This window comes from Diabrotica undecimpunctata, chromosome 9, assembly GCF_040954645.1.
Source record: "Diabrotica undecimpunctata isolate CICGRU chromosome 9, icDiaUnde3, whole genome shotgun sequence".
NCBI lineage: Eukaryota > Metazoa > Arthropoda > Insecta > Coleoptera > Chrysomelidae > Diabrotica > Diabrotica undecimpunctata.
Window position 1 is genome coordinate 84,137,701 of NC_092811.1, and position 17,024 is coordinate 84,154,724.

Here is a 17,024-nt window from a genome sequence, read left to right on the forward strand (position 1 = left end):
CAATATAATACAAGGACTAATTAGACTAAGATGATCAAAAATTTTAGATATTACAGATAAAATTGAACGCTTACTTAAAGTTGCTTGTCTCGGATTAGCATTGATACAGCATAAAAATAGATCTTCTCGGCAAGACCAACTTAAACCTAAAGTATTAATTTTATTGTCGTCGATTTTTGTTTTTGGAAGTGAAATAGCACAACGAAATCAAGGATGTTGTGTACAAATACTCTTCTTCTTCGATGGCAACTATCAAAAATTGGTATAACGAGTTTCAACCTGGTCGCACGTCGGTTATTGATGAGCTACGCCTCGGTATCCCAAAAATAGCTACCACGGAGGATAACGTAAAAAAAATTCACGATTTCGTATTAGCAGACCGCCGACTGAAGGTGCACGTGATATCTGAGACAGCAGGCATCTTAAAAGACCGCGTATATAATATACTGTTTGAAATTTTGGACATGAGAAAGCTATCCGCGCGATGGGTGCCGTATTTGCGCACTCCGGGCAACAAGCACAACCGTGAGACCACTTCAGAACAGTATTTGACTATATTTAAGCTTAATTCTAAAGAGTTTCTATGTCGTTTCGTAACCGTCCACGAAGCATTACACATCAAAGACCAAGGTACAGTGGAAACAGTGGGTGTCACGCGGCGAACGTGGTCCAAAGAAGCGAAGACTGTCCTATTGGCCGGAAAGTAGATGCCCACCATTTTCTAGGATTCACAAGGAGTGATCCACATCGACTATCTGGAGAAGGGCAAAACGGTCACAAGGCCCTACTACGCCGTATTATTAGGCCGATTCGACGCCGAACTGCAGAAAAAAACGACCCCCTTTGTCCAAGAAAAAAGGCTCTTAGCGCCACTGTGACGTCATCTGTAATAGGTATGTCAGCAGTAAAGATTAGGTACAGGAAGGAACGGAGGGCACTTCATTAAGGAACTCCGAATTGGATTGAGTGATAGGTTGAGAAATCATTATTGATTTTTACTTGGAACGAACGTTCGTTAATATAGGACTTCAGGATAAGGTACATATCGCTAGTCAGTAAAGATTTTAATTTAAATACCAAACAATTGTGCCAGACTTTATCAAAAGCCTGCTGAATATCGATAAATACTAAGGCAAAAATAGTCGTTTCTTTCACATTTCTCTTTATTTTATTTACTATTCTATGACACTGTTGGATTGTTGAATATTTTTGACAGAAACCAAACTGATGTTCGGATATTATATTCTCGAGTGGTACAGTTTTGCTTATTCTATTTAGCAGGAGTCTTTCAAATATCTTGGACATCAAGGGTAACAAGCTTCTTTTGAATTTACACTTCGCAAATAGATGCAAGCACCGTAGGTCCATTCAGACGTGTCAGCAAAACCATGTAGCTGCACAGCAATAGCATCCTTGCAAATAGCTTGTCTATTCAACATCAATCCATTTAATGCTAGAATTTCTGATTCAAATTTTGTCCAGGTCTCAAGTATTTTACCTGTAATTGCTGCATGCCATGACATTCTATTTACCCAAAGCCAAACTGATGTTCGGATATTATATTCTTGAGTGGTGCAGTTTTACTTATTCTATTTAGCAAGAGTCTTTCAAATATCTTGGACATCAAGGGTAACAAACTTCTTGGTTCTATAGGCAATTTACCTGGATTTCCAATCATTATAATATGAACATATTTCCACTGAATTGGAAAATGGCTTAACTCTAGCATTCTATAATAGATAATAGTAAGCATGAGAACTGCTTACCTGGGTAGATGTTTTAGGATTCTCCCATCGATTAAATCTTATCCTGGGGCTTTTGAGTTGGTACTCATTATTATTCTGCGAACTTCGAATGAGGAGGATGCTTTTATTGGAGGCGATAGTTGACGGGGTGCATTTAGATATTCGCTAACTACATCATCTTTATGTTTTGACCTAAATTTGGAGTAAATATATTTTTCTAAATATTCTGCAAATACATTAGCTTTTCATTGTCAGTCTGCGCCCAACTTCTATCAGGTTTTCTTATTGGAGGAATTGGTAGTGTCGGTTTCTTGAATTTTTTAATTGCTCTACATATAGAGTGGTCATCTGCAAAGGGATTGTTAATATAAAAATTGAAAGTGTCATTACGAGCTTGATTTAGTGCTGACGTTAGCTGGTGTGTTTGTCTATTTAGTTGTGTCTTATCGAGTGGATTTCGAGACCTTTGCCATTTTGCATGCGCTCTCCTTTTTTCGCTTAGAATTTTTTTGATATGTAGTGGCACATTGTTGTCTTCAGGATTACCCTTTTTACGTATAGGTGTAGATTCCCAAGCAGCGTTTTGTATACAGCCGTTAGCTTTCATATTGCAAATTCCATATCTTTAGGTTTAGTACATTTAGTTTTTTTATTATGGGGACCACCGCATTTTACTCAATTGTATGCTGTTAAGCAATATGATTTGGAGTGCCCATAGGCCTGGCATCTGGTGCACTGGATTATACTGTTCCTTTGTCTTGGAACCCCTACGTTAATTTTTGAGTTTAATAGAAATTCTATTCGGTATGCTTTTTTATTATTTGTATTGGGTTCAAGATCAATAAAGAATAGTGAAAGAGGATTCTTTTGTTAGTCTATATTTAACATTGATTATGTTTCTTACATGGTGGCGTTTTTTCGCAAGTTCAGTTTTTATATCATCTATATCAATCGTGTAATAGAGTCCTCTTACTATCGGTCTCTTGTTCCTGTAGCACTTGGAATCTGTTGTTTGTTGTAGTTTGTGTATTTTGCTTGGTAGGTCTGTTTATTTGTGATTTCTTTCTTTTTGTGGTTACTTTTTGCCACGAGGAAGTTTCATGTTTATTTTTGTGACTTTCAATTTCTTCTTCGCTTGATGACTGCTCTGGAGAATAATTTGGGTTTTCGACTGTATGCTGAGGGTGTTGTATTTGATTTAAATGAGTCTATAAGAATTCTGCATTTGTATTAACTTGAGCCAGTGGAGGTGGTTGTGGCTGAAGGTTGAATTGATTAGCAGAACTATTAGAAAATGGTTGTAATTGGTTTTAATGGTACTGTGACATATCTTTCGATATTGGGTTTGACTGTTTTAGAAGTATGTATGATGTTTGCATCCCTGGCATTGGATATGATTGTTGGTCGATTGGATCAGTCTGCTGGTTGGGATTTAATCCAGGTCCATTCCCGGCCAGGAACATTTTTGGTGGAAGGAATTATATTTAATGATGATTAAATTTTATATCCTATTGTGTAGTTGGTTCTCTCTGATGAGAACATTGATAACGACTGTCAACTGTTTTATTTATTTTGTTTTTAATCAGCAGTTAATTTATTTTTATGTAGCTGATTTATTTAATGAAATACGGTTAAATTAAGATTTGCAAACACTTACCCAGAGGGTAGATATTGCTTTCACTTCTGACGTACTCTTACAAATTACTAAACTGTTGATTTGTAAGTTATTTGGTTATTTCGATAACGTTACGAATAGCTGTGGTTAACCGGGCGACACTTCAACTGCACTTAACTTCTTAATATTTTATAGTTTCGCTGTGTATAATTGAAACATTGTGAAAACATATCGTGTAATATTTTAATAATTAGTTCATTTACCTACAATGTAAAAAATTGCCGAATAATATATTTTCCAATTGAACTTCCCAAGTGTTGCAATTACGGCCTAGATTAAATGGTATTGTAACCTCATAGTTCAAAGTTTGTTAGTATGATAGAAGCAATAACCTCTGTGCTGAGGAATACATTATTTGTGAGATTATAAATTGGGGATTTGAGCTCATTTGAGCGCAGTCTATAGTAGAAAGTTACCTAACCAACAACTAGAGTGTAATTATCAGTATCTGTCAATAAAACTATGATTTTTACACCACAACTTCAACGTTTTATTGTATTTATCATCGTCGATCAAGAAGAAGCGGACTAAGGGACGTTACAAAACGATTCGAACCTTATAACTACGTTCGAATCTGTCCATGGAGCAAATTTATTTTAAAGAATTATAATCATAATTTAATATAAACATAAAACATAGTAGTATTGCCCACTTTTTAATAACAAAAAATATATATAAAAGTTTTTTTTTATTTTAGGAAGTATCGGAAGACTTTCAAATATGTTGGACTGAAATTTGTTATCTCTGCCTTATTGCTTTAGGTAAACTATATACCAGTACATAAATACCTAATTTATTTAATACATTTAATAATTTAATAATTTAATATATTTAATACATTTGTACATTTTAGTACAAATATTTTATCTGACAATTAAAACTTTGTTTCAGTGTTATCATCTTTGCTACTAGTATTATTCAGATACCTAGTAGGAGTTGTTGTATGGATAGTACTCTTAGGCTCCTTGGCGGCCTGTCTAATAGGAACGATACTCTTATGGTGTGTAAATACACTACAAGGGCCTCAATACGGAGCTTTGTGGTATCCATTTTTTAATTTTTTTAGGATTCTGTGGAAACATTCAAAGGACACTAATGATGGCATGCCATCTTCTTTGCTACCAGATGTCGATGCAAGGAAGTCAGATACCTATTTGGTTTTTGCAATTTTGGCGACAATCATTACGATTATTATAAGTCTGATTATTTTTGTAATGAGAAATAGAATAAAACTAGTAGTGCAGCTATTTGAAGAGGCAGGAAAGGCTATTGCAGCAATGCCAATTTTGTTGTTGGAACCAATTCTGGTAAGTTATTTTATAATATATACATATTGTTTTGTGGTTAAATGAAATTAGAAATAATAATGGAAGAAAAAATGCAATATTTTGCGTGTAAATAAATTAGCGAAAATAGTAAATATTTATTGTGAATAAATTACGAAAATTAGCTGGCTTTTACTCATTGCTGTTATATGTACAAAGCATAGACTTACCTTTTAAAATATTGGTGAATTAATTATTGAAGCAGGCAGTAGAATAGTACCACGTCACGACGTTAAAGGACGCCTGGTGCCGAGACTCAAAAGAGGACTTAACCGATAAACTGGATGTTTTCAGTACGCTGTCTCGTTAGTAAGAGTGTATTTCTTTGTATAAAATAGTTCGAAACTCTCTGGTTATATTTCTAGGTGGTCCGTAGGGTGAGAGAGTCAAGTGCAGTCACAGAAAATGGTCAGAAAACTAAATGGTCACAGAAATATGATACTTTACAGCAGTTTTTGTGTTTGTATTTCGACGTATTTCCAAAATAACCAAGAAAGTCGAATGTTTGAACTTAAAAACAGACATGTGTTTAAGCCAGTTAATTAGATTTTACGAAATAACAGAAAATAATATCTTTTAAAGCAAAGTAGTTAAAATATACCATTAAATTAGATCATATTATAGTACAGTAAAAGAAAAATATTAAATGTAAAATATGAAAATAATAACTAATATTATACATATTATAGTAATATATATATATATATATATATATATATATATATATATATATATATACATCCTACTATCATTTTCGCATCGATACATTATGCTTTTCCCATCAATTCAGCATCGTCTTGCAAAGTAGCATCTGTATATCGACGCTACTTTACAAGACCTCAATAACTGTTTTCCTGTACTTGTTACAAGAATTTTAACCATCTCATTGATTAGAGTTTTGATACCGTGTTGGTATTTTAAAATATCCGCTTTCTCTTTTTATCCCTTACTGAGTTATATAAGTTTATTCCAGAAAATGTTTGAGTCTAAAATGATGGTACAGTGAAAATATTATATATATTTAGTTCAGGGTTTTACCGTTTACTCGCTGCCATTATATACATGAAAATGTATATCCCACTTTCATTATCAATCATTTTAGCATCAGAAATTTGGCATCGCTGTTGAATATAATATTGCCCACAACGAAATAGTAAATTTAAGAATATATATATATATTTTTTTCATCCACAAATCATTTTGGAATCATGTTTGGTTAAAAGGAACGGGTTATGATATATTGCAACTACCTATTGTATCTTCACTCCAATTCGTCCAGTCGCGACGTACAGCCCCTCAAATGATAGGATTTAACCAATAAAATACAATAAGACAGAAAAATCAAATATAGCAGCATGTCAAAAAGGCCTTAATTATATATTTTCGTTTCTATAAGTCCAATCGTGACGTACAGTATCTCAAATGACAGGATTTAACCAATTGAAAACAATGAAATAAAAAAATGAAATACAGCAACATGTCCAAAGGGCCGTAGTCACGTATCTTCGGTCCTATTAGTCCAATCGTGACGTATAGTACCTCTAATGATAGGATTTAACATAAATAATACAATGGGATAGAAAAATCAAATGCAGAACAATGTCAAAAGGGCCTTAGTTGTGTATCTTTAGTTCTATTAGTCCAATCATGATGTGCAGTACCTCAAATGAAAGGATTTGACAAATAAAATACAATGAGGTATAAAAATTAAATGGAGTAGCATGTCAAAATGGCCTTAGTTATGTATCTTCGGTCCCATTAGTCCAATCGTGACGTACGATACCTCAAATGATAGCACTTAACCAATAGAATACAATGACATAGAAATTAAATACAGCATCACGTCAAAAGGGCCTTAGTTACGTATCTTCGTTTTTAGTGGCCCAATCGTGACGTACAGTACCTCAAATGATAGGATTTAACCAATCGATTACAATACCATAGAAAAATAAAATACATCAGCTTGTCAAAAGGGCCTTAGTTATGTATCTGCGGTCCTATGAGTCCAATCGTGACGTTTCGTACCTCAAAAGATAGAATTTAACTAATAGAATACAATGAGATATAAAAATTAAATAGAGTAGCCTGGCAAAAGGGCCTTAGTTATGTATCTTTGATCCTATTAGTCCAATCGTGACGTACAGTACCTCAAATGGTACAATTTAACCAATAGAATACTACGACGTAGAAATCAAATACATTAACACCAAAAGGACCTTAGGTATATATCTTTGCTCCTATATATGTTATGTCAAAAGAGCCTTAGTTGCGTATCTCCGGTCCTATAGGTCTAATCATGACATATGGAGCCTAAAATGATAGGATTTAACGGAGATAATACGATGGTGGAGAAAAATTAAACATGGCGGCATGTAATAACACCTTAAACTGGCAGCAATAAAACGAATTAACGCACAGAAGTGTGTGACATATTACGTGACAGGATTATTAGCGAATACCATACGATTACGTCATGCATATCTTTACATACGTCCACTTTTAGTTAACTACTTAGTATGTATTCAGTACTTTGCTTTACGGTTGTTGAGGCATGGGCTCTTAAACAGAAGAATGTTAAAAATCTTGAAAGCTTTGAGATGTGGTGCTACCGCCGTATACTAAAAATAAGTTGGGTGGATAAAATTACAAATGAAGAGGTAATACGCAGAATAAATAACGATCCAAAAGTTATACTGAATATAAAAAAGAGAAAACTTGAATAGTTTGGCCACCTGATGAGAGGACAAAAGTACACATTCCTACAAAATATAATGCAAAGAAAAATCCAAGGACGCAGAAATCCAGGCCGTATAAGAATGTCCTGGATGAGAAATTTAAGAGAGTGGTTTGGCTGTACCACTAACGAATTATTCAAAACAGCAGTAAATAAAATTAGAATCGCCCTAATGATATCCAATCTCCGATAGGAGAGGCACTTAAAGAAGAAGATATGATAAACTCGAAAAATCTCCAACGTTCACTGTTAGACATATGCCTCCCGTTCAGTGCACACATTTACTGCTACTTGACGCTGTGATGAAAATGAGATAGGATTTAACAAATAGAATGACAGAAAACTAAACAAGACAGTGTGTCAAACGTGGAATGCGTCGCAGAACGTGAAATATTAGCGTAAAATATCCATTTAATTTTTTTCCTCAGTTGAATAATTCCTGCTGGTATTTGGTCTAAGCTTACTTCTTTTCCCCATTCAAGCTGTTTCATAGCTAATTCTACTTCCTCTTTATAGTGCTCTGTTCATCTGTTTTGGTAAAACATAAAACAGTTGTTTCAGATATCTTTATCGCGTTTCCTTTTTTTATCGATGAATATGCTGTCGTTTTCATCTTCTACTATTTCATATGGAGCTACACGATTAACAATTCCAAATCAAGAAAACACAAATAACACTCAGAATTATATTATACAGCTAATAGTCGAAAAATGAAGAGCAAGAGATAGATAATCAGACAATTAAGATCAGCGCTACATGATGCACGCAATTCTACATTTGAACACTACATTAGTACATTGTCTAAAGAAAATCATTCACTATGGATAGCAACAAAAACACTTAAAGAGACCTGAACAATACAACCTACCAAATAAGAAAGATGAAGTTAGTTGAGGAAGATCAGACCAGGAAAAAATGTCAACATTTTCAGAATACCAGATAATAATAATCAAGCAATAGAACACTGAAAACTTTTGTTTTTAACTGTACGCCCGTGAATGACTTATTATTTTTTAAATAACAGTTAATATTGCACTTTTTTATTGTATTTTTTCATCTTTCAAGATTATTCTTATAGGAATATATTTATATATAACATACGGTCTTATGGTCTTATTACGGCTTTAAGATTATACGACCTAAATGTATCTTGTACCGCACTGCTAATTGAGAATTATGTTTGTAATGCGATAAGAGGTCCGGATATACGAGACACCAGTGACTCATGCCGCACTGATAAAAATCCAACAGGAATCTGCATTTCTATAAAAAAAATAGATTAATTTGTTTTGTGTATTAATTTAGTTTAGTTTAGTCGAACAAGAGTTGCAGTAACAGATTTTTCTAAATATAGAATGTAAACCATATTTCCAATGCTTTGTGAAAGAGAACCAGTTTATAATATTCCGGACGACGTAATAACACCTTATTTTAGAATATTGGTCGTTGAATTGAAATCATTGTTCAAGAAACGAATTATTCATGTGCAGATGTTTTACTATAAAAACATGTAAAACCAAAATCTCGATTAAAAAAGTTGCAACCAGCTACTCACGATGAAACTTAACCCCATAATTGATTTTACAAGTGATAAAATGGGTCGACAAAAGACCAGCTTTAATCCTTACAACATTTAAACATAATAGTTGTATCTTGGTTTAATCAAATGAAAAGAAAAATTATACACAAGTACTAAAACCACAAACTATTCTCGATTATAACTTGGTGAAAAAGAGTGTTGATTTTAGTGATCAAGTGGCTTCTTACCAAAGCCCAATACGCAAAATTCTGAAGTGGTACCGGAAAGTGGCAGTGGAATTAATATTTAATGCCGCATTTAATACCGTAGTAGTCAATGCTAAGTTGCTAAATAATAGAAAACGTAAAAAAAGCGACAACCTATCCTTATGTTCAGACTGGAGTTCGCGAAAGCATTTGCAATTAAAGAAATGTTGTAACCCTCACGACCAGTTACACCCAAAAATACCATCTCAGGCAAAGCGATGTAGATAATACAAAGAGAAGAAAGTGTACAAGATGTTACAAACTTTTAAGAAGAAGCATGACTAGTAGAAAGTTAAAACATACTGTGAAGAATGTGATGGCAATACTGCAATATGTCTAGTGTGCTTCATTGAAGCACATTAAAAAATAATTTTTCTTATACAGGAACTATTATTGAGTAAAAACGTATTGTGCCTCAAGTGGCCTATAGTACTGGAAGTCGTAAGTTGATAGTTTCTAGTAGAACGTTTTTATTGTTAATTACCTCCGTAAAAGTGAGTTATAGTATTTATAAAAAGATGGATGTAAATAATATGCCTTCGACATCTAAAAAAGCTAGATGTGAACATAAACGTAGATTGACCACTGCTGAATTACAATCATTGTTAGAAGCATCTGTCGAGGACGATGTAGATTAAATGAATGATGGAAGTGACTCTGATTGACTCTGACGAAATATTTGCACAAAGTCGTTCAGAAAAATCGAGGATTGCGTTTTGGAAAGAGACAACACAAACAGAATTTAAGACTTTTCTCGGACTTATGTTCCATATGGGGACAATTAAGATGAACCGTCTGAATGAGTACTGGAAAAGTATGGGTAACTTCTATAATAGTGTTGACTTGACTAGATAATTGCTCATAGCCCATATTAAGAAATAAGCGAATAGACAATCCTCACTTGTCAAAGAAACTGAAAAAACGTGAAGTGATCTAAAAACTAAAAAGTCCCCTATTCAAACTGTTTTTAATAAAAAATTTAATAATATGTTTAAGTTTTTTTAATATACCCTAAAACTGAAAGCGCAAAGAATCGATTGCAAGTTACAAAATACTTGTAGAGTCATACTGTTTGGACAAGTACGGTTGTTTAAATAATCGGTTTCTGTCATAAACAAATTGAATAAATTGTAAAATATTTTTTGATCTGCTTGATATTTAGCACACTTTAATAACTGATCAATTGCCATAATTTCAAGTAGCTATATTACCTGTTGTTAGGCAAAAAACAAAGTTATTAACATTTATAAATTACTACAAACATAATATCTTAAAGTTTACGGTTTTTTGAAATTATATCAATTATTTATGTATTTAAATTTGGTATTTCTCTACATAAAAAACTTTTTATGGTCTACAAATTTTATTTGAATTATTTTTCTTTAGAATGTATACAAAACGTTTTATAAGCAAAAAATTTTTTTTTGCCTTTTAAGATTGTTTAAAAAAACAAAGCAAAATCAAGTGTACGTCTTTACGAATTTTTCGTCAGCTACCCCTCATACTATTTAGAATTTAAATTTCTATATAAGATTTTTTTAAACTATTTAGCGAGGTTCCGTGAATTCTTATGGCATGGTCAAATATTATTTTGTTTATGTGATTAAGCCACAATTATTGGTCGTTATTGAGATGAAAATTACATTTTTAATTAACTAATGTTTAACGTTTTGATTTCCACTATTATTTTACAATAACTTTGTTTATTGTACAAATTATGTAAACATGTGTATACACATTTTGTACAAAAAAACGTTTTTTGAGAACGATTTCCGGAATGGAAATCAAAATTTCAAACATTAACAGGATCACAACCAATAATTAAGGCCTCAATACCATAAAACCATAATATTTATCTCAAACTATTCATCATAGCTTCGACTAAACAGGTTGTAAATTGAAATTTATGTAAAATATTCCCCTACACGATTCTCTGGGCAAAAATATCTAGGTTGAATAAATATAACATCTAAACGAAGAAAAAACCCGTTGAGACTGCAACTTGTGAGCAGGTAGTTTCAATGTCGTTCTTTGAACTTGAACCCAAAGCGATCGATATTTAGGTATCTAAAATATTATTTTAAGGATTAATACCGGCAACATCTATTGGCTCTAAAATGATGCCAAATACAGTGATTTTACCGCTCGATGTTAAAACGTAAGTATGACGTAAAAAATTAAATATATAAAAAAAATCGGAATATTGAAAAACCGACAACAGTGCCAAGCCTACAAAGGTGCACTAAACGAACATACACAATTTATAAATAGAAAATGATAGCAATTCTTGGTGATGCTAAATTACTGCAACGTGAAAAGAGTTTTAAAGGATAGCGGGATGTATATATATATATATATATATATATATATATATATATATATATATATATATATATATATATATATATATATATATATATATATATATACCTTAGGTGTACACTACTTTATCAACGGTAAGTTTCTAACTTAATATTATATCACACCGTTTATATTTTGTGGTAATTTATTCCTACTAAGTGTCTAACACTAACTTAACTAAATTAAATAAACCTTGTAATCTATACCCCTAATTAGTAACTAAATATCTAACTTTACTTATGATCTAATCATACTTTAAACTACTAATTATAATTTAAGGTTACTTTTATTTCAGATATCAATAGTTTCAATTATCTAAACTTCTGGTGGAAGAGAAGGTTATTATAAATACATCAGTTGTATGAAACCCCAGATAAACTATTTGAATATGTGACTAGTATTATCCCAAATATGATAAGGTAGACAAGATGGTTGCAGGGAAGGTAAAATGGTTAATTCTCACCAAGTTTATTGTTCACTTTCCTTCTTAGGGTCTATAGCTTGGTCTTCTATATATCCAATAACCCTACAATCAGCTTCTTGAAGTTGTAGATCCAAACGACGAACAGCTTGTATGGAAGCCAATAAAAGTAAACATCAAATAGAAGATTTGAAGGAGTAGAAGAATATAAAATAAAAGTATAAGGTCTGAAAGTAAAAGAATAGTCTTAGAAGGTGTTTAAGTTGTGATTGATGGAATAATAGGTCTTAGATATGACTTACCGTTGATGTAAGGTGACCTTAATGTAAAATAATTCTCAATCAAGAATTTAATCCGCTGTAAGCGCCTATTTTACAAATAGAATTGATTCCTGATCCTGTTGAGGTGAAATTGAGCTGTAAATCCAGAAATTTCCTGTATATATGTTCCCTTGGCACATGGGAACCCAAAAATCTCAACTTTTTTCCTCAAAAAAAAAAACAACTCAAAAAAACCCACAAATCCAACTTTTAAACGAACTGCTGACAAGATATCCTGTCTCCAACCTATTAGGACCAACAATTCAAAGTACAACTTTTAGTTCCATGAACCAATAAATTGACCTTTAAAAGTTGATGTCAAATAACCTGTAAGTAGAGGCTAAATGTCATGTCACTCAAGATAAGCATACCCTGCCATTAACCTAACATGTGACAGTTTTGATAAAGAAAACATTTGATAAGAAAACAATAACCTAAACAAGAACAATTTGAAAGATACATGAAGATACTACCAGAAGAAAAATTAATTAATATTAAGCAATATCCTAAATTAACTATAACTAAGTAAGTTTTTATAAAATAAATTCAAAGCCAATTTATTGTCTATTTTATTTCTAGTTTCATTGACCACATAAGGAAAATAAACAAAGGAAATATTAAACCTGTAACAAAATATATATATATATATATATATATATATATATATATATATATATATTTATATATTTATATACATCCTACTATCATTTTCGCATCGATACATTATGCTTTTCCCATCAATTTAGCATCGTCTTGCAAAGTAGCATCTGTATATCGACGCTACTTTACAAGACCTCAATAACTGTTTTCCTGTACTTGTTACAAGAATTTTAACCATCTCATTGATTAGAGTTTTGATACCGTGTTGGTATTTTAAACTATCCGCTTTCTCTTTTTATCTCTTACTGAGTTATATAAGTTTATTCCAGAAAATGTTTGAGTCTAAAATGATGGTACAGTGAAAATATTATATATATTTAGTTCAGGGTTTTACCGTTTACTCGCTGCCATTATATACATGCAAATGTATATCCCACTTTCATTATCAATCATTTTAGCATCAGAAATTTGGCATCGCTGTTGAATATAATATTGCCCACAACGAAATAGTAAATTTAAGAATATATATATATTTTTTTCATCCACAAATCATTTGGGAATCATGTTTGGTTAAAAGGAACGGGTTATGATATATTGCAACTACCTATTGTATCTTCACTCCAATTCGTCCAGTCGCGACGTACAGCCCCTCAAATGATAGGATTTAACCAATAAAATACAATAAGACAGAAAAATCAAATATAGCAGCATGTCAAAAAGGCCTTAATTATATATCTTTGTTTCTATAAGTCCAATCGTGACGTACAGTATCTCAAATGACAGGATTTAACTAATTGAAAACAATGAAATAAAAAAATTAAATACAGCAACATGTCCAAAGGGCCGTAGTCACGTATCTTCGGTCCTATTAGTCCAATCGTGACGTATAGTACCTCTAATGATAGGATTTAACATAAATAATACAATGGGATAGAAAAATCAGATGCAGAACAATGTCAAAAGGGCCTTAGTTGTGTATCTTTAGTTCTATTCGTCCAATCATGATGTGCAGTACCTCAAATGAAAGGATTTGACAAATAAAATACAATGAGGTATAAAAATTAAGTGGAGTAGCATGTCAAAATGGCCTTAGTTATGTATCTTCGGTCCTATTAGTCCAATCGTGACGTACGATACCTCAAATGATAGCACTTAACCAATAGAATACAATGACATAGAAATCAAATACAGCATCACGTCAAAAGGGCCTTAGTTACGTATCTTCGTTTTTAGTGGCCCAATCGTGACGTACAGTACCTCAAATGATAGGATTTAACCAATCGATTACAATAACATAGAAAAATAAAATACATCAGCTTGTCAAAAGGGCCTTAGTTATGTGTCTGCGGTCCTATTAGTCCAATCGTGACGTTTCGTACCTCAAATGATAGAATTTAACTAATAGAATACAATGAGATATAAAAATTAAATAGATAAGCCTGGCAAAAGGGCCTTAGTTATGTATCTTTAATCCTATTAGTCCAATCGTGACGTACAGTACCTCAAATGGTACAATTTAACCAATAGAATACTACGACGTAGAAATCAAATACATTAACACCAAAAGGACCTTAGGTATATATCTTTGCTCCTATATATGTTATGTCAAAAGAGCCTTAGTTGCGTATCTCCGGTCCTATAGGTCTAATCATGACATATGGAGCCTAAAATGATAAGATTTAACGGAGATAATACGATGGTGGAGAAAAATTAAACATGGCGGCATGTAATAACACCTTAAACTGGCAGCAATAAAACGAATTAACGCACAGAAGTGTGTGACATATTACGTGACAGGATTATTAGCGAATACCATACGATTACTTAGGTCATGCATATCTTTGCATACGTCCACTTTTAGTTAACTACTTAGTATGTATTCAGTACTTTGCTTTACGGTTGTTGAGGCATGGGCTCTTAAACAGAAGAATGTTAAAAATCTTGAAAGCTTTGAGATGTGGTGCTACCGCCGTATACTAAAAATAAGTTGGGTGGATAAAATTACAAATGAAGAGGTAATACGCAGAATAAATAACGATCCAAAAGTTATCCTGAATATAAAAAAGAGAAAACTTGAATAATTTGGCCACCTGATGAGAGGACAAAAGTACACATTCCTACAAAATATAATGCAAGGAAAAATCCAAGGACGCAGAAATCCAGGCCGTATAAGAATGTCCTGGATGAGAAATTTAAGAGAGTGGTTTGGCTGTACCACTAACGAATTATTCAAAACAGCAGTAAATAAAATTAGAATCGCCCTAATGATATCCAATCTCCGATAGGAGAGACACTTAAAGAAGAAGATATGATAAACTCGAAAAATCTCCAACGTTCACTGTTAGACATATGCCTCCCGTTTAGTGCACACATTTACTGCTCCTTGACGCTGTGATGAGAATGAGATAGGATTTAACAAATAGAATGACAGAAAACTAAACAAGACAGTGTGTCAAACGTGGAATGCGTCGCAGAACGTGAAATATTAGCGTAAAATATCCATTTAATTTTTTTCCTCAGTTGAATAATTCCTGCTGGTATTTGGTCTAAGCTTACTTCTTTTCCCCATTCAAGCTGTTTCATAGCTAATTCTACTTCCTCTTTATAGTGCTCTGTTCATCTGTTTTGGTAAAACATAAAACAGTTGTTTCAGATATCTTTATCGCGTTTCCTTTTTTTATCGATGAATATGCTGTCGTTTTTATCTTCTACTATTTCATATGGAGCTACACGATTAACAATTCCAAATCAAGAAAACACAAATAACACTCAGAATTATATTATACAACTAATAGTCGAAAAATGAAGAGCAAGAGATAGATAATCAGACAATTAAGATCAGCGCTACATGATGCACGCAATTCCACATTTGAACACTACATTAGTACATTGTCTAAAGAAAATCATTCACTATGGGTAGCAACAAAAACACTTAAAGAGACCTGAACAATACAACCCACCAAATAAGAAAGATGACGTTAGTTGAGGAAGATCAGACCAGGAAAAAATGTCAACATTTTCAGAATACCAGATAATAATAATCAAGCAATAGAACACTAAAAACTTTTGTTTTTAACTGTACGCCCGTGAATGACTTATTATTTTTTAAATAACACTTAATATTGCACTTTTTTATTGTATTTTTTCATCTTTCAAGATAATTCTTATAGGAATATATTTATTTATAACATACGGTCTTATGGTCTTATTACGGCTTTAAGATTATACGACCTAAATGTATTTTGTACCGCACTGCTAATTGAGAATTATGTTTGTAATGCGATAAGAGGTCCGGATATACGAGACACCAGTGACTCATGCCTCACTGATAAAAATCCAACAGGAATCTGCATTTCTATAAAAAAAATAGATTAATTTGTTTTGTGTATTAATTTAGTTTAGTTTAGTCGAACAAGAGTTGCAGTAACAGATTTTTCTAAATATAGAATGTAAACCATATTTCCAATGCTTTGTGAAAGATAACCAGTTTATAATATTCCGGACGACGTAATAACACCTTATTTTAGAATATTGGTCGTTGAATTGAAATTATTGTTCAAGAAACGAATTATTCATGTGCAGATGTTTTACTATAAAAACATGTAAAACCAAAATCTCGATTAAAAAAGTTGCAACCAGCTACTCACGATGAAACTTAACCCCATAATTGATTTTACAAGTGATAAAATGGGTCGACAAAAGACCAGCTTTAATCCTTACAACATTTAAACATAATAGTTGTATCTTGGTTTAATCAAATGAAAAGAAAAATTATACACAAGTACTAAAACCACAAACTATTCTCGATTATAACTTGGTGAAAAAGAGTGTTGATTTTAGTGATCAAGTGGCTTCTTACCAAAGCCCAATACGCAAAATTCTGAAGTGGTACCGGAAAGTGGCAGTGGAATTAATATTTAATGCCGCATTTAATACCGTAGTAGTCAATGCTAAGTTGCTAAATAATAGAAAACGTAAAAAAAGCGACAACCTATCCTTATGTTCAGACTGGAGTTCGCGAAAGCATTTGCAATTAAAGAAATGTTGTAACCCTAGTT

The 17,024-nt window shown here is 32.5% G+C and overlaps 1 protein-coding gene across 4 annotated transcripts in view; it reads left to right on the forward strand.

Moving 5' to 3' along the window:
• LOC140450207 (choline transporter-like protein 1) overlaps positions 1-17,024 on the forward strand; it is a 233,635-nt gene that overhangs the window by 120,174 nt on the left and 96,437 nt on the right. For all 4 annotated transcript variants that reach the window (XM_072543684.1, XM_072543683.1, XM_072543686.1 and 1 more), the window contains 3 exons: positions 4,118-4,181; positions 4,312-4,420; positions 4,487-4,727. In XM_072543684.1, coding sequence (XP_072399785.1) covers positions 4,118-4,181; positions 4,312-4,420; positions 4,487-4,727 — 414 coding nt within the window. The remainder of the gene's footprint in view (positions 1-4,117; positions 4,182-4,311; positions 4,421-4,486; positions 4,728-17,024) is intronic.